General features: G+C 48.1%; 1 protein-coding gene across 2 annotated transcripts in view; it reads right to left on the bottom strand.

Annotated features, from left to right (window-relative positions):
* The window catches only part of EIF4E3 (eukaryotic translation initiation factor 4E family member 3), a 186,099-nt gene extending 174,345 nt beyond the window's left edge, over positions 1-11,754 (bottom strand). The window contains exon 1 of one of the 2 annotated variants that reach the window (XM_045088505.1): positions 11,506-11,754. In XM_045088505.1, the coding sequence (XP_044944440.1) occupies positions 11,506-11,684 (179 nt within the window). In that variant the 5' untranslated portion in view covers positions 11,685-11,754. The remainder of the gene's footprint in view (positions 1-11,505) is intronic. The other variant, XM_045088506.1, reaches the window with a different exon arrangement.
* Between the last annotated feature and the right edge of the window lie 11,185 nt (positions 11,755-22,939).

Genomic DNA, 22,939 nt, shown 5'->3' with positions numbered 1-22,939 from the left:
TAGCCTGGAAAAAGTTTCTGATGAACATGTGTTTTCTCTGCCTCTTTTTAAATGCCTCTGTCTCTATATTCTGATCTTTTAATTCTATTCCAGTGGAGGAGAAAATTGTACAAAATCATTTAGGGCCCCTCAGTTTCAATGTCCAAATTTTTTTTTTTTTTTTTTTAAAGAAGCCTAGTTTCCAGAGTCCAAGCAAGGGCTCTAGAATAAGACGAGAAGGCAGCACCGTCTGTGTGAGATGACAGTATGAGGGCTGGTGTGCAGTGACTCCATTTCCACTGGTGTGCTAAACGTTCTACCTCCTTTACGGCATTGAACCCTGGCCACCCAGCTTTCTGAGAATCGCCTTTCTGGGGCAGCCGAGGAGAGAAGCTTCCCGCTAAAACAGATCACCCTCCATGATGGGTCTATTCTGATTAGCGTGTTGTGATGTGAAGGTATGGGCATTTGAAGGAAATACATCAGCTCCTCTGTATTCTGGTTTCCTAAGTTCTTCACAGGGAAGTTTGGATTCTGGGATCTCAAGGGTTTCTTGCAGCTGCTGGACAGTTTTAAGGCTCTCCAGGTTTTAAAGTAAGGAAACAACGGTGCTGGAACTTCTGATCGTACTTGGTGGCTGGCTTGGCCAGCGCGAGGAAGGACATTCTTCCGCGAGCCAAGTCCGATCCTGACAGTCCTTGAAAAATCACGCTGTGCCTAAACCTCAGGCCCACCCTAGGACATCTTTAACAAGCAGGACTGGACCATAGCCACGAAATCAATTTTAACAGGGTAAACAGGCTGAGATTTTAAAATCATCTGTCTTGTAAACAGGTCAGTCTGGACTGGATTCACTGGTTCAAAGTTGAACCAGAAGCTGTAGTGTCTACGGTTACTGTTCCTTAAAGTAGCAAAACAGGCTGCTTGTGCCAGAGCTGTAGTGCTGGGCAGACCGCCCCACACCCCCTCCTCCCCCTTACTCTGAAAGAGAGCTCTACCAACCGGAACATAAATGTTGGCCATGGACTTTGAGGAGAGACACAGTTTTACTCGTCTCACATATACAGGCTGAATAGCCTATCTTTTAAAAGTCTTTTTATTCCATTCATGTTACAAACAGAAACCTCCCAACAGAAACCCAACCCAGCCCTTGCTCTGCAGCCAAAGGTGTTTATCTGGGCGTGATCTTGCCCCCCAGGGTGACATATGGTGGTAATATTTGGAGACATTTCCTGTCATCACACCTGAGGGGGATGCCAGGGGCATCTAGTGGGTAGAAGGCACAGGACAGCCCCACAACAACGAATTATCTAGTCCAAAAGGTCACCAGAGTCAACGCCAAGAAACCCTGACACAGACACGTAACAAAGAGTCTCTGAGGATTTATGATTTATGTAATCCACAAAGATTCAGTGCACACCTCTTTCAGCTGATGGGGCTATATCAGTGGTCACTCTAGACAAAGTCCGTGTCCTCATGGAGTTCTAGAACTAGCCCCGCTGCTTTCTGAATTTCCCAGACCCCCAGAAGAAAAGCAACTCTGATCAGATCCCCTCTTCTTTGCCCAGAAGGGAGGAGATGGGAGAGAAAGCTGTGAGAGGGGCATACGTATCAATGACGACCCTTCCTAGAAGGACACATAGTCCGACTGGTGGCTAATCATAGAACCAAGGAATCAGGACCTGTTTGCACATCTCTGAATTCTATGCCGCCTTCTCCCAGCACGCAGCTACAGGTGAGGAACCCTCAGTGAGACAATAAATGTTCCCTGGGTGGATCAGATTAAGGAGTTGGAAGTGTCTGCCAGGAGTCTTTCCTTTGATTTAGTGAAATCAATGTAATAACGGGATCCTTTTATAGAGGGTTTGCTTATGCAGTCTCCAATCTTACAGCAACCCCATCAAGTTGCTATCATCATCCCCACTTTACTAATTAGGAAACTGAGGTGCAGAGAGGCTTTTTAAGTAGAAAAATCTGGGTTCTTTCCCTGGTCTAACTCTGATGCCCATGATCTTCCTCTTAGATAAGGAGAAGTAAAAACCCAGCAGTCACTGTCATCATGGGAGGGTCACCCACGGCAAATCTTAGGGCAAATCCCTTTCTCATCCCTTTTTAGGTTATCTACTCTCTCCTTGGACCCACTCTGGCCTGTCATTCTTCCACCGCCATCCACCAGGCCACGCTGTTGGAAGGGGGCAGACGCAGAGATGCGGAGATGCAGGGCTGACTTGGAGGCTACCAGAACCCCTGGCATTAATGACATCCCAAAACGTCATATAAGAGACAGAATTCAGTAAGAACACACATACAGGTCATCATCTTCTGGGGCTAGGTATGAGAAGAAGACACCTTTAGCAAACAAAAGCTACAAATGAGCTACAGCAGGAAGGTAGGAAAGCAGAAGGGTTAAGATGATGGCCCTTGGAACCCATGGATTTGCATTCAAGCTCCAGTTCTGCCAACTCCCAGTTATGTGGCAAGCCTGACCCTCTCTGGCCCCCACTTCCCCTTTCTGAGAACATGGTCTCTATGGCACTCATTGCTTTGCTACTTAGATGACCTGAGTGAATGCTCTACAAAGCATTTACCCAATATCTGGCATCTAATAAGCCATTGATGCTAACATCACCATCGTATCATCACCATCAGAGGCAGAGAACCAGGAAGAGATAAGAGAGCAATAAGAATTAAGAGACACTGAACACATTTTCTAATCTGTGGGGCAGCCAGTAAGAATCCCAAGAAATCTGTGGGAGTTACACACAGAGCTGAGAAACTCCTAGATTCCTTCCTCAGAAAAGAAAGCCCATCAGGTGCCAGTATCTCAGGGCTCAAGGCCGGGGCTACCCTGACAGCTATTTCCACTTGGACTTGGCTAATCCAGAAGTTGTGATGGTTGTGGCAGAAGTGGGAGGGGATCCTTCCAGGTCTGCCAAGTAGATGATGGGTGCGCAGGTAAGAGGGGACATCTTAATGCTGCATATGACCCACACCCCCCACCCAGCTTTACATGATGTCTGTGCATCTTCAAATGCATAACAAAGTAACAGGAAATGCATCTCAAGGCTCTTTATGTAAAATTGGTTAAAATTTCATTTGGGGAGTTAGGAGAAAGCAGACAGTCTCATAAGTCTGGACCAACTGTTCTACATAAATGGTTTCTAGGCACCTAAGCACCCCTTACATGCAAAAATTAATGTGTTACTTACAAATTGTCTTTATCTGTTCATTAAAGCAGGTCCCCGAGATTCTCACAACACAGAACACTTTCAGCTCAGTTTAAGTTTGCAGTGCTTCAAAGCATTTTATCCTCTCTCTTATTCTAGAAATACATACTGAGACTCCAATAATTGAAAATAAAGAAAGAAAGAAACAACCCTGTGTATCCTGTGTTCCGTGCATGCACAATCTCACTCCATCCTCATTCAAACACCATGAGGCAAATACCGGTTGGCGTTTCCATTCTGCAGATAAGCAAATGCAGTCTGAGGGTGGTGACCCACCAGAGACACAGAGTTGGCTAGGGGTAGACCTGGGACTTGAACCACAGGTGGCGGGAAGCCTTGCTCGCAGTTACCAGCCTAGACGGATCACTTATTCCATGACCCCTCCTCTGCTTGGGGCCATGAATTCAGCTCTGCACCAAGAAGTCTCAACTCCTCTGCAGCTTGCAATTCTTGTATCTCCCTGCATTACGAATGGGCCTTCTCCCCTCAACCCCACAGGCGCCCTTAAAGATATGGCTGCTACAGGGTGCCTGGGTGGCTCAGTGGGTTAAGCCTCTGCCTTCAGCTCAGGTCATGATCTCAGGGTCCTGGGATCGAGTCCCGCATCGAGCTCTCTGCTCAGCTGGGAGCCTGCTCCCCTCTCTCTCTGCCTGCCTCTGTCTACTTGTGATCTTTCTCTGTCAAATAAATAAATAAAATCTGAAAAAAAAAAAAAGAAGATATGTCTGCTACAGGTGAGCAAGGCTCATGAATAATTCGTGGAGACAGAAGCCCTGGTAAATACCCAAGGAAGTGATCGTCACCGCTGCCTGGCTAGCTCTTGACAGGCCGCGGCACCACTTACCAGTGATCTGGACACCTGGAAATGCTTCTTACACAGAGAAGAAGCTGGAAAGGTTTCTCCCCAAATCCTGCCTGCATCCTTGCCAAAGTGTGCTTGGCCAACAGGTAGCATCATCTGGTGTGAGAGCTACAGCATCTCCAGGCCCATGAGACACCTGCTGAATCCTATGTGATTTGTGTATATACTGAAGTATATACATCTAAATCAAGTCACCAGAAAAAATGCTAACAACCTGGCAAGTAAAAGCTAATGAACTATAGATAGCATCATCAAAAACACATAAAAATCACTTTTCTCACAGACGTATTTCTTGTCATCGCCCAAAGAGACGATCAAGATGAGGCCATCATTAAATGTGAAGGACAATCCTACCCAGGTTCTTAAATATGGGAAGGGTCTCTTCTTTGCAAATTGTGAAGCAGGGAGTCCTTGGCTTAACTGTTTCCCATGCAGTGGGAGCTTGGTTTCCTCATCTGTGAAATTCAGTGGTGGGCCCAGATTACCCATCAAGTCCCACGCAGCTTCCTTATTTCAGAATGTGGAACGTGGGAGAACTGTGTTGCGTGCACTGTTCATAGTCACAGGGAAGTGGTGTTCGGCAGGGTGAGGGACACCAGTGCTTGGGGTCACGCAGACTTTAGCTCCAATCCTGTTTCCGCTCTGTTAGCTGTGTGACCTTGGTCAAGTGGCTGCTCCCAGCCTCAATTTTCTCACATGTAAAACGTGGCTGGTATGTTCTACTTTAGTATTGAGGACTCGTGGGGAATTGTGTACAACACCCAGGGTCATACCTAGCAGGGACAGCGCATGCCCCATGCATGTGCACGCACACGCACACACACACACACACACACACACAACAGATGTTGTTTGAAGAAATGAATACGGACAACGTTCCACCTCAGCGACACCTGCGTCTGAGCCAAGAGTATGGCTTTCATCTGAGAGGGAAACTTTAAAGCCAGAGGGATGTGTCTCCTGAAAGCCCGTCTAGGTGAATGTGCTCACATCAGACTCAGCCGTCAGAGGGAAAATCTGTAGAGGCTCAGTTCTGTGATGGAGAGCATCCCTCGGAGATCACGCGCTCCATTACTGCTGATTGCATTTTAATTACTTTTAGATAGATCTGTGGCTTGTGGCCATCGCCGCTTCCTGTTTGAGAGTCACACGCAAAAAAATGGTCCCGGCCCTATTATTAACATTTAATAAGGGATCTACTGAAACACACTTCATAATCTAAATGCTTTATTTTTTGCATGTTTAGTTCATTTTCACTTTTCCAGGCTTCCTTATATTTTCATTCTCAGCCTATAAGCTCCTTGACACGAGCCACTGGGACTCTTTTCCTTTTGCCAGATAATTAATGCCTTGGTACACAGAGGTTGGGTGCAAGAGAGGTGACAGCAAACTGAGGCCAGGTTCTGGACTGTCACCCTGCCAGACCATTAAGGTCCTGCCAGCTGTCTTAGGTTTGAAAATAAGGAAATGGCATCTGTAATATTAAAGGAAAGAAAATAGATTTTTTGAGCAGCTAATACCAGGGGAGGACTGGTAACTTTTCTGAGGGTGTTTAAGGCCTCCAGGCCCAACGGCAGGAAGCCAGCACTGCCGCACAGGAGGAGAGGCTGTGGGCCTCCGAGGCAGAGCCTTTCCCTGACCTATGTGAACACCATTCCCCACTTCCAGAAAGTAAAATCCTGGGCTATAAGAAAGTCTGTGGGTTCAGAAAGGCAAAAATGGGGGCAACAGATGCAGATGCCAGCCGGTGTTTCCCTGTCAACTTCTACATCCTTCTACATGGTCTTCTACCCTCACCTGGTCCCAACAGGCCGCTCTGTGAATGAGGATGGTTTTGGGATCCTCTCTATCAAGCCTGGCCTGGCACCCCATATCAGATTTACTATTATGGAGCACCCCACGGTGATGTCTGTGAAAGCATCACACCGTGAAAGGGGTCTCCCTCTGGAACGTGGTACCTCCCAGAACACTCCACTGATGCCGTGGAAACGTGTGGTATGAGAGGCATCCCTCCTGGGAGGCCCAGGACCACGCTGTCGTCGTGTTTGCATTCTTGGCAGCGAGAGCAGCGATGGACAAGTTAACAGGCTCCACTGACCTGATCGATAAAGAGAGCACTAGTTTTCCAGGGGTGATGTGTAAGACGCTTGCTCCAAACGTGCAGTCCACCCCCCAAGGTCTGAGAGTGGGTCCTGGGCAAGGCTGGGAGCTGGCACTTGAAGAGGCCCAGCCGGGTGGTTCAGATGTGGGTGGTGAGGGATGACCGTGAGGAACACTGGTTGGGTAGAGGCGAACCCTGCGGGGGGGTTGGTGGGGGACATATGTGACTGGCCTACCTTTGTGACTAAAGACACAAGAACACAAATACTCTCTAAGCACCTTCTGTGTGTACTATGAAGTCTACTCCAGGGAGTCAGGCATGAGGCAGTCCGAGTCTCATGGTCAAGAAGGAGGGACAGGGGACCCACTAATGATCCTTAATACAAATATGGCCTGTAAAAACGTGCAGCAGGAGTGCAGACAAGGTGGGCTCAATCCTGCTTGGGTCAAAGGCTGTTTAAGGGCAATCTTTGCAAGGCCTTGAAGGATGCCCAACAGCTTTTCAGGTAGACAAAGGGCAGAAGCGCATCCCAAGCACAAGGGACATCAGGAGACAAATCTCAGAAGCTGGCAAGTCCATGGCATATGCAGGAAAAGGGCCACAAGTCCACTGTTAGCAGAGACTGGACACACTGAGTGGTATTCTGGAGTTGGGGACATATAGAGGATGAGGCTTAGAAAAAAAAAGTGAGTTTCAAGTTAAAAATAGCAATATAGAAGTTTGTAGCATGATCTGAAGGTTGTGGGTTTTAGGTTTTGTTTTTGTTTCTAAGCTGGGGAGTGCTCTTTTCAAATTAGAGTGGCCCATTTCTAAAACAAACACCACAACAAAACTGGATCAGAGCCGCTCTGGTAAAAGTAGGGGTGGAGATCCAGAACTCTACCTGCCGGGAGCGCACAAGCCCACAAGAGAGGCATGCTTGCTTAGGTGGTGGGAGACAGAGTCACAATCCACAGCTGTGGCAAAGGAGAAAGGCGGGGAGTTTTGGAATGACAGGACCAGGAGGAGGTTAGAAGGCAGAAGGCTAAGCCCTGGCAGCTGGTGGGGGAAGAGGGGATAGGGTAGGGAGTGTGTGTGTGTGGGGGGGGGGAGGGCAGGGATGCCAGGAGGAGGGAAGAGCTTAGGGGGAGGCAGGACCAGTCTACCTGAGGCCAGAGAGCGCGGGTGCCTAGGGAGCAGGCACAGGGAGAGGAGGGGATGGCTTAGGCTTGGAGCAGGTTTTCCAAAAGGGGATCAAACCTCTGAAGCACAGAGCCAGACGGGGTAGTGGACTCAAGAGAGAAGAGGATTTGGTCAAAGGAAATTCCAACTCCGAAAAATGTGTTGGATGGTGGCACTGCTAGCCGGCACGTGGTAGACAGGGTGTCCAGAGCTCAGGAGAGCGGTCAGGCTAAGGATGCAGGTTTACAAATGATACTCGGAGTAAGATGAACCACCATGGGAGAAGGGGAAGTCACTAGGAGTAGAATTCCACAGCCCCGAACCCTTCAGTGTGGGGTGACTTTGTGCCATGGCCTGGTCCAGGAGGAGAGGGCGGAATGATGCAGAAAGAACCCTGTGAAGTGGACGTTCCAGTGAGAGAAGGCGGACAGCCACAGAATCCTATGGAGAAAATAAGTGGGGTCAGGGGCACGGGGAGTGTGTGTCAGGATGTGCGTGCCGTTTCTGTCGCAGTGGTTAGGGCAGGCCTTGTGAGAAGATGACATCTGGGCAGAGACCAGAAGGGGAAGAAAGTGCAGTCCTAGCAGATGGTCGAAGGAAGAGCATTCCAGGCAGGAGGGACTGTTGGTGGTCAAGGCCCATGCTTGGGATGACAGAGAAAGAGCTAGAAGGGTAGAAGGGAGAGGGAAGGGGGGGGGGACTGGGATTGGGGAGAGCAAGGCACATGGGGCCGGGACAGGAAATGCTGCAGAGTCTCACAGGCAGTTGTAAGTACTTTGGCTTCTGCTCTGAGTGAAGAGGAGAGCAGAGAAGTGACAGGCCTTAACTTGGGTATTACTTCAGCTGCTGCTGAAGTAATGGGAAGGGGCCGTAGGTGGCAAGGGGAGAAGCAGGGAGAACACACTCCCACAGTGGTCCAGGTGGGAGAGGCTGTGCGGCTCAGGTCCAGGATGCAGGCGGTGAGACTGCGCTGGATTCTGGACACCCTTGCATGGTAGAATCAACAGCCTCTGTGCAGAGTGGGTGCTGGAGAGGGAGAAGGAATGGGGAAGGGGAGGAAGGGGAGAGTCACAGAGGTCACCACGATCTGGAGGCTGAGCAACCAGAAGGAAGGAGTGACTGCGAACTGCTATGATCTGAGATGGGACAGATGGAAGAAGGCAAATTTGGGAGAGAAGCTGAAGAGGTGGTTTGACATGTGCTGAGTTTGGATGTGTATTAGACATCCATATGGACACAGAGAGGAGGAGACGCATGCACAAGTATAAAATTGTGGGAAATCACCAGTGCACCAAGGGAACTGAACGCCTTGTAACTGAATGCTGTCGCTGGTGTGGCTGGGGACCAGAGGCCTGAGGACTGAGTGCTGTGGATAAAAATGAGGAAAGGGGGTCACCACTCAGAGACATGCAACCAAGAGCAGCTTCCAAGACCAAGACAGGATCAGGTTTTCGGTATCTTCATTCTATATCCCCATTCAAAATCATACCCCAAATGCTTGCATTCTAAGCCATACAGTCCAAATCACACACACACACACACACACACACACACACACACACACGGGTTTACTGGAATTTGCTATCGAAAATGCAAGTAAGTCTACTTAAGGGGCTCTCTGTTTCATCCAGCAGGGGAAATGAGTTCAGGTTGCTGGCTTCCTAACACTAAGTTCAGACAAGCTGCTCCAGGGACTGTTGGGGGTGGGGGTAATGGGCGAGCTTCAGGTAACAATGTTACTTATCAATATTAATTAGGCACTTATTCTATGCTGGGCACCCATGTTGGTGTTTTATATTCATCCATTAATCCTCAGAACAACCCCTGGGAGAGAGAACCTATGAATATCCTCATTTGACAGACAATGAAGCTGAGGCTTAGTGGGGGTAGATCACTTGTCTCTGGTCACAAAGTAGACTGAAAGGGAGGACAGGACAGATGTATGTGCCAAAGGAGAGTTTTAGGGATGAGAAGGCCTCTGGATGCTGTGGAACTCAAAACTGATGCCCTTGGTGGCAGACACCACCTACGCTGGGGGTTGCGGGGGGAGACTTCCTTGGAGGGCTCTCCTGAGAGCCTTATTACTCTCTCTAGAATCTTGTTTCCCTAGGGGGAAAAAGTTATAAACAGAACTTCTAGAACACAATGTGTTCATAACCCCGAGGGAACGGGGCCAGCTGACATAAATGTAATGGACTCCCAGAGAAGTGGAAACAGCGTCAGTAAAAGCTATGGGATGATTGATCAGGCAAAATGAATTCAAATGAGCAATGCTGGAAGTAATTTCTAGATCAATCTAATTATTTCTATTCCAAATGTGGACAATGTGGCAATAACATTTCGTTGGATTACTGGCTTTCAGAGAACAAAAATACCCAAATGCATACGAGGAAAGCTGGAGTTTGTGTCTTCATTGAAGTTACTGTATTCTTATCCTGAAAGATACCAGATATTCTTAAAAAGTTGTGTGTTGTTATGCGGCATTAAAATCTTGGACCATTCTTAAAATGATGTGCCTTTAGGTAGACTAATTTTTGAGCCTTTAAAAAGAAACTCTCTTGATACTTGTTTCCACCAGGCAACAATCTCCACAAGTTAGAACATTAGACTAGAGGCCCCAGGTTTAAGGTCTTGAAAACAGATACTTAGCAACAATAGTTACAGCACACCTTTGAAAACAAAGACACATGATTTCATTCTGCTCATGTTAGCCAAAACCACTCCTACTATGACAGTAAAATGCTTTCTTAGCATCCCATAATGAAAGTGAAAATGTTTCAGACAACGAGACTCTTTGTATCTACCCCACCCCCAACTTCTTCGGGTCCCGGAAGAGACCGCTGCTCCAAGTGTCAGTTCTTATAGATTCTTATAGATGGGTGCTAATTCCAACAAGAAGAAAGAAATGAACTTATCTTCCTTAAAAGGATGATTATCACTTTTAAAAAATCTTGCAAGAACTTTAGTGAGGCTTTTAAAGACCAGATTTGGGTCTATTAAGTAAATTTCGTAGAAGACAGTCATATACCTTTCTTCCAAACATTTAACCACAGTTGCAGTGTCATCAAAATTTCCATAAGCTTTTGGGACAACCTTGAGGTGTCCTCTTTGTGGACCCACAGGGTAATGGATACTAAGAAGGGCTTTGCATTCATGCATTTATTCATTTATCAAAATTTTCTTGTGCTCCTACTATGTGCCAGGCACGGTTCTAGGTGCTGGGATATAGCAGGTGTCAAAAATTAAGGCCCTGATCATTGAGTTTCAACCAAGGGGAAAGTACTGAGGGACTTTCTGAAAAGTCCCGAGACAGGACAGTCCTGTCCCTGAGACAGACTGAAAATAAACAGATTCATACATAATACTATGTGGCAGCATTAAGCATAACAGGAAAACAAGACAGAGCAGGGGAATACAGCATGACTGCAAGATGGGGGTGTGCTAATTTAGACACAGCCGTCAGGGAGGCGTTTCTGAGGAGATGGCACCTGAGCTGTCCCCTGAGAAAGCTATAATCGTCCCCACTTTATTGACAAAGTGAGGTATCGCTCACCAGTGAATTCCCAGCGTCTAGAAGGCATGTGGCTGCACAGTAAATTGTCAAGAAAACCCCCGCCCAGTGTTTAGGAAAGAATGCCAAGAGGTGTCCGTGGCAGTTTCGGGGGCGGGGGGGGGACGCGGAGTGGAGGCCCCCGCCGGGCCGTAATCCAGCCGCCCCGCACACTTCCCAGGGGGCCGGCCCACTTCCCCGAGCGCTGTCACAGCGGAGGTCGGAGGGGCCCCGCGGGGCCGCCAGGACAGCAGCGCTCTCCCCGCTCTCCGGCGAGGACCCGGCGACCCCCGGCCGGCCCATCTCCCAGCGCCCGGCCAGGACGGCCGCCCGCGGGCACGCTTCCTCTGAGGGAAATAACGGGGGAAAGTGCTGCCGAAACTTTCGGGGCTGCGCCTGTGCCCTCCCGGCCCGGGGCGAGGCCGCCAAACGCTCGCTCGCCCCGGCCCGGCCCCGGGCTCCCGAGCCGGCTCCGCGCGAGTCCTGGGCGCGCGGGCGGCCGCGGCGCGGGGCCGGGGCTCGGGCCCCGGGCGGCGCCGAGACAAAGCGGCGGCGCTGGCCGGGCGGGCGCACGGCGGCGGCGGCGGGGTCGGGGCCGGACGCGGCGGGCCCCGCGCCCCCTCACCTGTCGAGCCAGAAGGTCCAGGGCGAGTGCAGCGGGACCTCTCCCGGCTCCGGCCGCAGCGCCGACAGCTGCTGCAGGCCGAGCGGCGGCGCGGCGTTGGCGGCGTTGGCGGCGGCGGCGCGGGGCCCCGGCGGCTCCCGGGCCCGGGCGGGGGGCACGGCGGCCGGGGGCATCGCCATTTTCTCCGCCCCGCCTGCGAGGCCGGCGGACGCGCGGACCGCGGGGCGAGCGGCGGCTGAGTCACCCCGGCCCCCGCCCGCCCGCCCCGGCGCGGCCGCCCCGCCCCGCCCCGCGCGCGCCCCGCCCCGCCCCGGGCCCGTCGCCCGCCTGGCCTGGGAGCCGCGCCGCCAGACCGAAGCCGGCCGACCCGCGGCGGGGCCCGGTTGGCGCGGACCCGGACCCGGACCCGGACCCGGCGCGCGGCGGACCGACGGCTGGCCGGCCGGCCCGGGGGAGGGCAGAGCTGCAGCCGGGCACGGATGAGCGGGCTCCGGGGGGTCGGGGACACAGGGCCGGCCGGAGAGAGGGGGCTGGTTCTGCAGCCAGCCCGGAGGCCGGGGGGCGGGGGTGGGGGTGGACGGGCGGGTTTCGGAAAGATGGACGGATGGACGGGTGGACCAGCGGACGGCGTTTCAGACGCACGTGGTGGGAGGGGAGGACGGGTGCGTGTTAATACCAGCGGTCTGAGGACGGGTGCGGAAGCCGGCAGATGGCTGGAGGAGGACGGAGGGATGGAAGGGCAGATGGAAGCACAGTTGGATGCGACGGAGAGATGGCAAGGGGAACCGCTGGCCAAATGGATGAAGAGAATGGAATGCCCGAGAGCGCCCGAAGGGAGGGCCAGGCAGACACAAGCCAGGAGCCACTGACTTGGGCACGAGGTTGTGATAGGTCAGTTTTGCGTTCCTCAGGGTGAGCACATGTCCTAACTCAGCTAGTTTCAAGGGAACACAGCTCCCATCCCGCCCTTTTCAGGGCCGCCAGGCGTCCATGGTAAGGGACTAAGTCTGGCCCCGAGTGTGGCAGAGTTCAGAGGAAGGTTCCCAAAGTCAGCCCAAGTCCCCAGACTTGCCCCAAAGCACCTGCAAGGAAAGAGGAAACCGGGCCCTCTTGAACACAGAACCCTCTGCTCTCTGAACTTCTGAAGACAGAGGAAATCCCTGTGGCTGTAAGATTCCTGGGTCCAAAGAAAGAGGAATCCTCTTGGCACCGCTCCTTGGGGGCTGTGAACACATGTCATAACTGGCATGGGCATGGATGCCCTCTTGAAGCTCGAATTTCAGTTAGCCCCTTCCTTCCTGTAGCAGCTGTGGATGGAGAGTTCCATCGTCTCATATTTTCTACCTGACCTAGCAAGCTCTTAGCTTGAGCATTCACTGGGATGGACTAGAGCAGGAGCTGTAGACCAGATAGGTTCAAGGATTGCAAATGCCTATTGTGAAGCCCAGGTAGGTGCCTTGCCTAAAAGGTATTCAAGTTCAGATAAAATGACAAGCTAAATGAGACCAATGCTTTGTGATCTCTGCTTCAAACATACTTTATATACAACATATGATGCTGAAAGCATTGACATACTAATAAAATCCTCTGGCTCTGAGATCCCAGGCTCCTTTTGGTTAGATACAGGGTTTTTTTGTTTGTGTGCTTTTTCCCTTTTATTTTTTTCCAAGAAAAAGCATATGTGGTATTGTTTAGGCTGTTCTGAGTGTATTAATTCATTTAATCCTAACAGCAATCCAGTGAGGAAAGGACTATTTTATGGATGAAGAATGCAGAAGGTAAATTAATCCCAAAGTCACACTGCTAATAAGTGATATAACTGGGGTAGAACCCAGAGTCTAGGTTTTTAACTGCCAGGCTCTACTGCCTCTCTAAGTGGAGAATGAACAGGTCCACATAGTAAAAATAAGGCAGTGAATAGTAAGTCTCCCTCCCACCCAAGGCTATCAATCTTCCTGCCCAGAGGAAACCACTGTTAACAGTTTCCTTCCGGAAAAATGCAAGTAGGCACATGAAAGTGTGTATCTAGATACAGAAATTGTATACCTATCTGTATCTTTTATAAGAGAAATAGAAGCATTTTATACCACTGCTGCACCTCCTTATGTACTTAACATTATGTATTTGAAGATCTTCTTTTTTCCATATCAAAAAATATACCTTTACTTCAAGGGCTACAAAACAATCCATTGTAAAGAAATAATGTAATCTAATTCACTAGCCCTCAAGACTTATGTGGTTCAGTCATTTTCCTTTATAAATAATGCTATCATAAGCATTTTTATATTCAGTGTTTTTCTTCAGCTGCCCAAGTTTATTTCAGAATAAGTTAGGAGAAGTAGAATTTTGGTCTGCATTAAAAAAATTTGACACATATTGCTAAGTTATGGTGCAAAGTGGGTACATGGATTTCTATATAACTGATTTAGAAGTAATGGTTGATTCTGAAGTTATGTTTATTAAGTGATAGTTATCTTCATAAAATTCTGAGGTAGGAAGGGACTTTTTGCCTTCTAATTAGATAAAGACTTGCCAAATTGTCTAGTCTAGTTTCTTCCTTCTGTCCTTCAACAATACTGTTGACAACAAAGGGTTAGCTTAAAAGTTTTATCTGCAGTTTCTCAAAGAGACTAAGTACCACATGATAAATTACTTCCAGAATTTACAACAAGGATCTGTCTGGCAATTTTTCCTTATTAAATAACAATTATGTACCTCCCTCTTTTTGCTTTGGCTTCCAGGATGCTCAGAATTACCTCTGATGCCTAATCAGAACATTGGTAATAACCAATGAAGCAGCATCAGTATTTTTATATTAACTTACTCCAATATTTATTTTAATGACCTAGCTGCACATATGCATCTTACACTGTGAACTCCGCAGATCCATTTTGGAAGGAGGTGATGTACAAAAGCATAAAATTTAAATGACCTTAAGATTAATAAAATAGGTCAGGCAACGAGGCTAGGATGAGAGGCAAACAGAGAACAATGGGCCTAATTTTCATCCCCTTCCTGTTTGAAATGAAATGTGTAAGAGACTTAACTATTGTTACTGCTCTTCAGACTCCTCCTTAGAAGATAAAAAATTAGGAAAATTCCCCCTCCTCTTCCCCCACTTCACAACTGAACAGCAGGAATTAGAAATTCAGGGTAAAAAGGAAATGTGGAGATTATCGCAGTGAGCCCCCCATTTTACAAATGAGGAGACTGAGGCCCAGAGAGGTGAGGTGACTTACCCGAGGCCACAGCTCTGGGAAATGACAGAGGCAGGACTAGAATGCAAGTAGCTTGAGATCCAGGCCAACGTGCTCTCCCACTGGGTAATGTGCACCTCAGACGACTTGGGGTAGCAGGAGGGAGGAAGAGAAGGTGACCCCACAGCCCCTAGCAACGAAAACAACAAAAAGGACTTGAGGCATTCATAAATAATTAAGCAATTAGCTGCAGCAGCTACTCCCCTCCCCTCTAGTATCCAGTCACCAAGGCAACTTGGGCAGGGTGCCTGCTGGTTGCCTAGTAACAATGTGGTCTGCTCCCTTGACATGCTCCCTAGGCATCAAAGGATTTGAGAGCTAAGAAGAGCCTTAGATGGGGGTCCCTATTCCAACACCTTCATTTTCCATATGGGGAAGGAGAGGCTCAGAGAAGCCGAGTAACCTGCCCAAGGTCACACAGCTACTCAGAGGCACAACTAGACTGCATTTCCAGTTGCTTTCCATTGCACTAGGGCTGCCTTGAGGATGCTGCAGATGGAGGAGAGATCTTTCCACCGTTCCTAGAAGAATGAGAAAGTAAGAGCAAGCCAGCCAGCAAGCAAGAGACAGAGACCTTGAGCTCTCATATGCAATTAGCAGGAGCTGGTAATCCCATCAGCCCAACTTCCATCGTCACCATGGCAACATGGGTGAGGCGGGTACTGGTTGCCTAGGAACCAGTGGTCCTCTCTCTACACTCTCATCCAGCTCCCTGGGAGTCACAGGAATAGTAGAATATCGGAGCTAGAAGGGAAGGCAGGCATCCTAACTCTGTTTCTGCCTTTGACTAATGAGGAAGCTGAGATGTGGGGGCACTGTGCAAGGTCACACAGCCACACAGCTAGCTAGTGACAGGGACTCATTGTTGGCCGGCCAGCCTTTCTTGAATTCCCTCAATTTGCTGCTCCTGTCATAAAACTATGGGATGGAAAACTTCACTCAGGGAAGTCAAAACACAGGAGGGGAACGGCTAGTGGTTCCCTGGAGGCACCTCTACCGCCCATCAAAATGGCGGCAGTGTCGCATACAACGCCTGCACACAGAGCAGACGAGGGGCACTATGCACGTAGTTCAAGGCAGTGTTTCTCAAGCCAGCAAGCCTGGGTCAAAACCCAGCAGCTCTCCCCAGACCTAGTAAACCTCTTGTCCCTCTATGGCTCAGTCTCTACATCTAAGGCACACGCATCTTGACATTCCCTGTCTCTTAAGTCATCGCCAGGAGTAAATGAGAAAACACCCATGTACCAAGTGTACAGTAAAGGTGCACTAATCCTAGGTACTCGTTTATTGTACATTCAGTAAATATTTGTTGCATGTCTGCTACGCAAATGTCACTGTTCTAGGCTCTTGAAATTCATTAGTGAGCAATACAGACAAAAGAAATCCCCGTCTCACTGAGCTTACTTTCCAGTGGAATGAATATAGATGTGTGTGTGTGTGTGTGTATAAATGAATATATATAAACACAAACACTTAAATATATATGTATATACACATACATGCATTATATATATATTTAAATGTTTATTGAATGGGCGGCGGAACTCATTGCCAATATGCTATGTTTACGTTACCAGGCTCCTTCTCTAAGACTGAGAAGTTTCCTGTTTACAGGGTGTGATGCTATAAATACGCAGGCCTGTCTTCTATGTGGGAACTCCCGGTTTCCTTTCTTTTAAAAGCGCTGAATAAAAAGGAAAGCAGTAGCCACTAGATGGCAGACCTCAGTCTCTCAAGATTCAGGGGACAAGGAGGCCCAGGCCCAGCTGAATCTTCCAGCAGAGGCCCTCAGGTGGGGCCCGGAGGAGGCGGGCTAGGGGCGGGGCGGGGGCACGAGGAGGAGGCTTGAAACAGCTTTGGGGCACTGAGGGTGTCCCGGGAGGCTATGAGGTGGTTTAAGAGTTATTGCTTTAGTGAGACCGAAGCCTGCTTTAACCAAGATCCCGCCACGGGTAAGCTGTGTGACCTCGGTCATTTATTAACCTTGCTGAATGCCAGATTCCTCACTCCACAGGCGAGTAGGAGAAAACAGGTTTGTTATGCACCTCGTAAGCTGCACACAGGAAAAGCTCGACCCATTTTCCTTGTCTAGAATCCAGAAGACCCCTGAGGGTCTGGCTCAGAGCCGCAAGGGCAAGGGAAAGGGGTAAACGAAATAGCATTTGTTGAGTATTTGCGATGAGGACACTGATGTCCTTGCAACCACTGCGCCTGGAAAATGGGACATCAAGTTTCCGCAGACGCACCCTCCACATCCACAGCTGCCTAACAGCCACGCACGCGGTCCTGGTTCTGCTCTTCCTGCAGCGCCTGCATTGGTTTTCCTTCCTTATTCCCACCAATAACGTCCACCCCCAGTCCTCACCTCCTGAGTTCTGGCCAATCACGACACGCTTCTGACCAGTCTCCCTGCTTCCGGCACTTGCCCTTCCAACCCAGGGCCAGACAGTAGTCTCAGCCGTTGTCTCCAATGCACCGATTCAATCGTGCCTAACGTGCTTCGCCAGCTTCCTATTGGCTCTCACCATCTCTTTCCGGTTGCAGAAAGGGCTCAGGGTCTTCTAGAGGCTTCCTGCCTTTCCAGCCACATGGGTGCACTCGCCCCATTCCTCACAGCTTCTCTGCAGCCTCGAGGCATCTACACAAGCAGTTTCCTCTGCTGAACGGACCCGGTCTCTGCTCTGCATGACTAGCTTCTTCTTCCACCCTGGCCTCCTACGCAGGGGCTGCCCCACCACCCAGCTCCAGAGCAGGTCCTCATCCCCACTGATGCCCACCCAAACGTGCGTCATAGCTGCACGGATCTACTGCCCATCACCCACCGCAGGACATCTGGTCCAAGAGGACCAGCCCCTGGTACCCAGCCTAGGTCTGGCCACGTGGATGGCACATCGCCAAGGTCTGTGAAGGAAAAGAACTGGGTATACAACAGCTGCTGGTTGAAAGGAACAGTCAGTGAATCTGTTTCCCAATGTCTAATCTTTCTCCTCTGCCGGTTTATCCTTTCTGAGGATGGTATATTACTCTTCCTAAAAAGCACCTTTCCCCCGCTGCTGCTTTGCTCAACCTGCAGGGCTGCCTCTCTCCCACAGGCTGAAGTCTGCAAATCCAGTCTAGCATTTGCAGTCTTCCTACTCCAGCCACCTTTCCGAATACATTTGCAAGTATATTTCCAAATATATTCCATTATATATACACATACCTAAATTTGCATATACTTGAAGATATATTAATATATTTCCAACATATGTATATGTATTAACATAGAGCAAGTATATGTATTTTGAGATATATATATATAACCTGTATTTGGATGCATCGTCTTCTCCTTGCTGCATCTTCAGCTCTGCCAGGGCAGGAGATCTGGAAGGCAGGCCTGCGAGCTCCTCCCACCGCCCCCACCGCCCCCCCCCCCCCCCCCCCCCCCCCCCCCGTCGGTGCCTCCCCACTTCCTTGTGCAGCGTCTGGCACATGGGGGACTCGACTTGATGTGATCCATGTACTCCCCTCTCAGTAAACCTACTGTATGCACTCTCATCTCCCCACTTTTCCCTGAGCCTTCTCTTCTCTGCTCACCCAAATTCTCCATCCTTCAAGGGCCAGGGTAAAGTTCTGTCACAGGAGCTCCGTGATCAAACAAAACTCCAGAAAGGGGCAAGATAGCTAGGGTTCTGGAGGCATGGCTGAGCAGGAGCCCAAACCCCTTATCACGGCCTGCTTTGCCTTAGGAAAGAAGTCCCAAAGACTTCAGGAACATTGGTTCTGTGGCCCAAGAATTCAGGTTAAGGGATCTTTGTTGTGACTGCACAGCAGTTCACTGACTGGAAGAACAACAATTCATCTAGCTGTGAAAATTAACACAGGAAACCTCATGTAAAATGGAGTCAGGAGGCCAGAGGAAGCTCTCAGCACTACCACTGTGGCTAACTGCATACCAAACAGGAAGAGACGTACATTGCAAGCCAATACACCCACCTTCACCACTACCCCAGCAGGAGGAAGGCTTTCCTTCTCCTCCTCCAGCTCCTGAGATGCAGTCACAACTCAGCCAATGGAAAGTCTCTATACTCTGAGCTCCCAGTGGACTCTAGTGGATTTTTGGTTTTAACAGCCTGCCAGCTTCCCCCTTTCTTCCAGAGGAGAGTGCTCCTCTCCTTTGTTCTCTGGACTTGCCAGTGGTTTGGCCGCAATTGGCTTCTACTGGATTCCAGATCTCTGTTACTTCTGAATAAGTAACTGGAGGTTTCATATCTAAGGTTAACATAACCCACTCCTACTGCTGGCATGCAGACTGTTACCAAGGTTTGTCCCCATTACATGCAACACTGCAGCAAGTGTAATTCTCTGCAAATCACTGGATCCCTATCACAGAGTAGTTATCCAAGCTCCCCTGGCCTCTCAATCAACCAAAGCTGTGAGGATGCTCAGGGTGGAGAATGCACCTGAAAAAGGAAAGCCAGCAGGCTTCAGCTTGGTCTTTGGAAATGTTTTAAAGGGAAGGAGAGATGGTCAGTAGAGGGGTAACGTGATCAGAAGAAGACCTCCAAGTGTGTGTTTGAGCCCACAATTAACAGCTGTGTGATCTGGGACAAATCTATCAACCTCTCTGAGTCTTCTTTCTCACCAACTGAAAAAATGCGTGGACTATTAATACTGGCTTCCCAGTGCTGCCTGGAGGTGAGGTTCTCCACGAGCCACAAAATGCCACACAGTCACTGGCTCTTGTTTCCTTATTACAATTCCCAGCAGAGCTAACGTGACAGCCTCTAGGCTACTTGGATACAGGTGTTCTTCTTGGCACTCTTCGGAGATTGAGAGAAGAGTGTATAGAACTAGCCATCCCAGTTTGTCTGAGACTGTCCCAATTTCAGCAACATACATCCTAGAACTACCCCCCTCCCAACCTGTCCTGGGCGATCCAGAAGCCTTGGTCACACCAGGAGCGTGTCCACAGAGTACTTGGTGGCCCGCATGCAAGCAGGAGGCCTCCAGTCCCCACTGCAAGGTGACGCTTGGCTTGCGCGGTGGGGTAAGTCCGCAGAAAGCTGCTTACTTCTTCATAGTGAAGAAGTTCTTCAGGGATAAGATCGGATTTTGTGCCTTCACTTACGGTTCACTTAGGGGAAGCTTGTGCAAGCCTGTACTCTTGAGAAAGGCACTGTGCTTTCCAAAGCTTCATTTTTTTAAAAAAAGATTTTATTTATTTATTTGACAGAGATCACAAGTAGGCAGAGAGGCAAGCAGAGGGTGAGGAAGGGAAGCAGGCTCCCCTGCCAAGCAGAGTATTTTAAAGATTCCTCGTGTACTGAATATACACAAATATCTGGATAATGAATCTATGATTAAAACATTCATTAAAGTGAATATTAAAATATTTTATAAGTCATTTACTTCTTAAGAGCTGAGTCCTCTAAAATTTGCAAAGCTATTATCAATTGATGGGCAATTAGAAAAGGAAAATAAAGCAAGTTTGGAGTAAAGCCATATTATTTGTTTCCCCCCCAAAATTGGAATTGCATAAAATTTTCAGAACTGCAACTACTGAGCAAAGTGCAACATTAGGAATCAAAATTTGGAAACAGAATTTGAGGTCAAAGAAATCTCTGTAGCTACTCAATCTCTTTCCATTAGCCAAGTGCTAGAATTGCGTATTCCCAATACATAGAGATATTGTGATTTTTTTTTCCTTTTTTCCTGTTGGCTTTCATTTTTTATATATTATGCACATGACATTAAGTTGCGTGGTATGGTTATCTTTAACAATTCCTTAGTTTGGGGGCACCACGCTGGTTCAGGGACTACTGATCTCAGGGTTGAGTGTTATATATACACATACTCAGGAGTGCCTGGGTGGCTCAGGCGGTTAAGCGGTTAAGCGTCTGCCTTCAGCTCAGGTGATGATCCCAGGGTCCTGGGCTCAGCAGGCCCCCTGCTCAGCGAGGAGAGGAGTTGGCTTCTCCCTCTGCCCCTCCTCCCACCACTCTGTTCTCTCTGGCTCACTGTGTTCTCTCTCTCTCTCTCTAACAAAATCTTTTAAAAATGTGGTTTCTAATGGGAGTTATGATAAACCTGGTACCCCACAGACCACTGTGCACATGTGTTTTGGGTCACAAATATTTATTATCATTGATCACGATCTTGGAGATCGCTAAGAATCACTTCTGTCCTTTCAAAACCTTCCAGGTCCCTCAGAACTAAACTCCGAATTATCTTAACTTGGAGTTAACTCTCTATCATTCCTAAAATGCCCTTAAAAGGGCCCTTAAGGGGTCATTCTTTCTTGCCTTATGGAAAAATATTTCATATGACATGAAACATCATCTTGTCCATAAAATATAGTACTATCTTTTTCATGTTTTGCACAAGCATAGTTTAATGATGCAAATAATCTCCTATCGTTCGTTCTGAGGGAAAATCATTAATAAAACCATACTCCTTGCAAGAATCAAAATTCAGCACTAAGAGGGCACAGACCACGCATAAAGGCAAGACCTAAGTTCATAGTGAGGAAACAAGCCTAATGATTATAGTGTCCAGATGGCAATGAGTAACTGAGTCATTCTCTCAAATCAAATAGCATCTTAATAAGTTGTTACATCACCCGGTTGATTTGATTTAACTGGAGAAAGTCAGAAAACGAGTACAACCTACAGCAATATCATTTCCTGGGTTCATTAGTGGCCTGGGAATCCTCTCCTTTTATTCTGAAGGTGGAGTTACCTCCCCACCCCACCCCCCAATGATCTTTGGGTTTGTTTCTTTCAAAAGCAGCCCATGTTAAGAAGAGACATACCCCTAAACTGGAATTAAATAACTGGAATTAAAAAACTGGAATCCCAGTGTCTGGTCAAATCTTCTCTCAAAGAAAGAATTCAAACACTTCTTTTACCAGGCAAGCTGGTAAGTACAAGTTGTCATGGAAACAGGATGTATTCAAATTATACGAGAAATGACGTTCTTCATCTAACTAGGTGTTCATCTCCTCTAAATGGGGAGAAATTGTTGTCGCTGAAATCCATTATATTTCTTTCAAATCTGCATTAAAAACAATCATTTCCTTTATCTTATATAGAAATACACAGACACAAAACCTCACTCTCATAAAAGGGAGAATTAAAATTACTTGCAAAGGAACTGGTGCGTAAATAAAAAGACATAAAATGAAAATGAATCCCCTGATATAAATCTCCTGACACATAGTGAAGGGGTGGGAGGAGGGAAACCAGAGAATATAATACATCCTTCACCTGCAACGGGACATATTTATCTTCAGTAGCATTAGTGACTATTTGTTATAGAATGATCTAGGCCAGCACAGTCCTCTAGAAGTTAGGGTGGCTTGTTACTTGTCACCATGGCTGATTAGAGCAGAGGTCCTTGTTCATTTACACACACCTATGGAAGACACAGAAGAAAGGCAATGCTGTGCTGAGCAGGTATTTCCTACTACTTAATAAGATAATTATTAAGAAACACATGGAATAAGCTAATTTTGTAGGGAGGGATTTACAGCATGGAAGCCCCATGAGGCCACCGTTGTACCTAAGAGGCAGCCTGAAATTCTTTTTGGATCAAGGTAATCCTGGGGAAAACTCTTTTAATTTTTTTTCAGGTGAAGATAATTTCTCTACTTCCCTCCAAAAAGAGAAAACAGATTAAAAAAAAAAATTTTGCAGCCTAGAATGCTGAGGTGTCAAGAAAACCCATATAGCACTGAAGACAATAATAATTCAAATCAAAATGCCAACAGCTACAAAATAAACAAAGAATTCTTAAAACTCAACAAGAAGAAAATGAACAGCCTAATTTTAAAATGGGCAAAGATCTGAACAGACAGCTCACCAAAGAAAATATACAGATGGCAAATAAGCATATGAAAAGAGGCTTCACATTGTCTGTCATTGGGAAACTGAAAATTAAAGCAACGAGATTCCATTCCACTACACACCTATCAGAATGAACAAAACCCAAACACTGACACCACCAAATGCCCCTGAGGACCCGGAGCAATGGAAACTCTAATCACACTGATGCAAATGCAAAATGGTACAGCCACTTTGGGTGACGCTTTCCAGTTTCCCATAAAACTAAACACACTCTTACCATACAGTCCAGCAATACAGCTACTTGGTATTTACTCAAAAGTAGTTGAAAATGTGTCCGTATAAAAATCTGCC

Source organism: Mustela putorius, unplaced genomic scaffold, assembly GCF_011764305.1.
Source record: "Mustela putorius furo isolate JIRA1106 unplaced genomic scaffold, ASM1176430v1.1 tig00000095_pilon_pilon_pilon, whole genome shotgun sequence".
NCBI lineage: Eukaryota > Metazoa > Chordata > Mammalia > Carnivora > Mustelidae > Mustela > Mustela putorius.
Note: the sequence above shows the minus strand (reverse complement) of the source record. Positions and strands in the feature narration are given on the sequence as shown.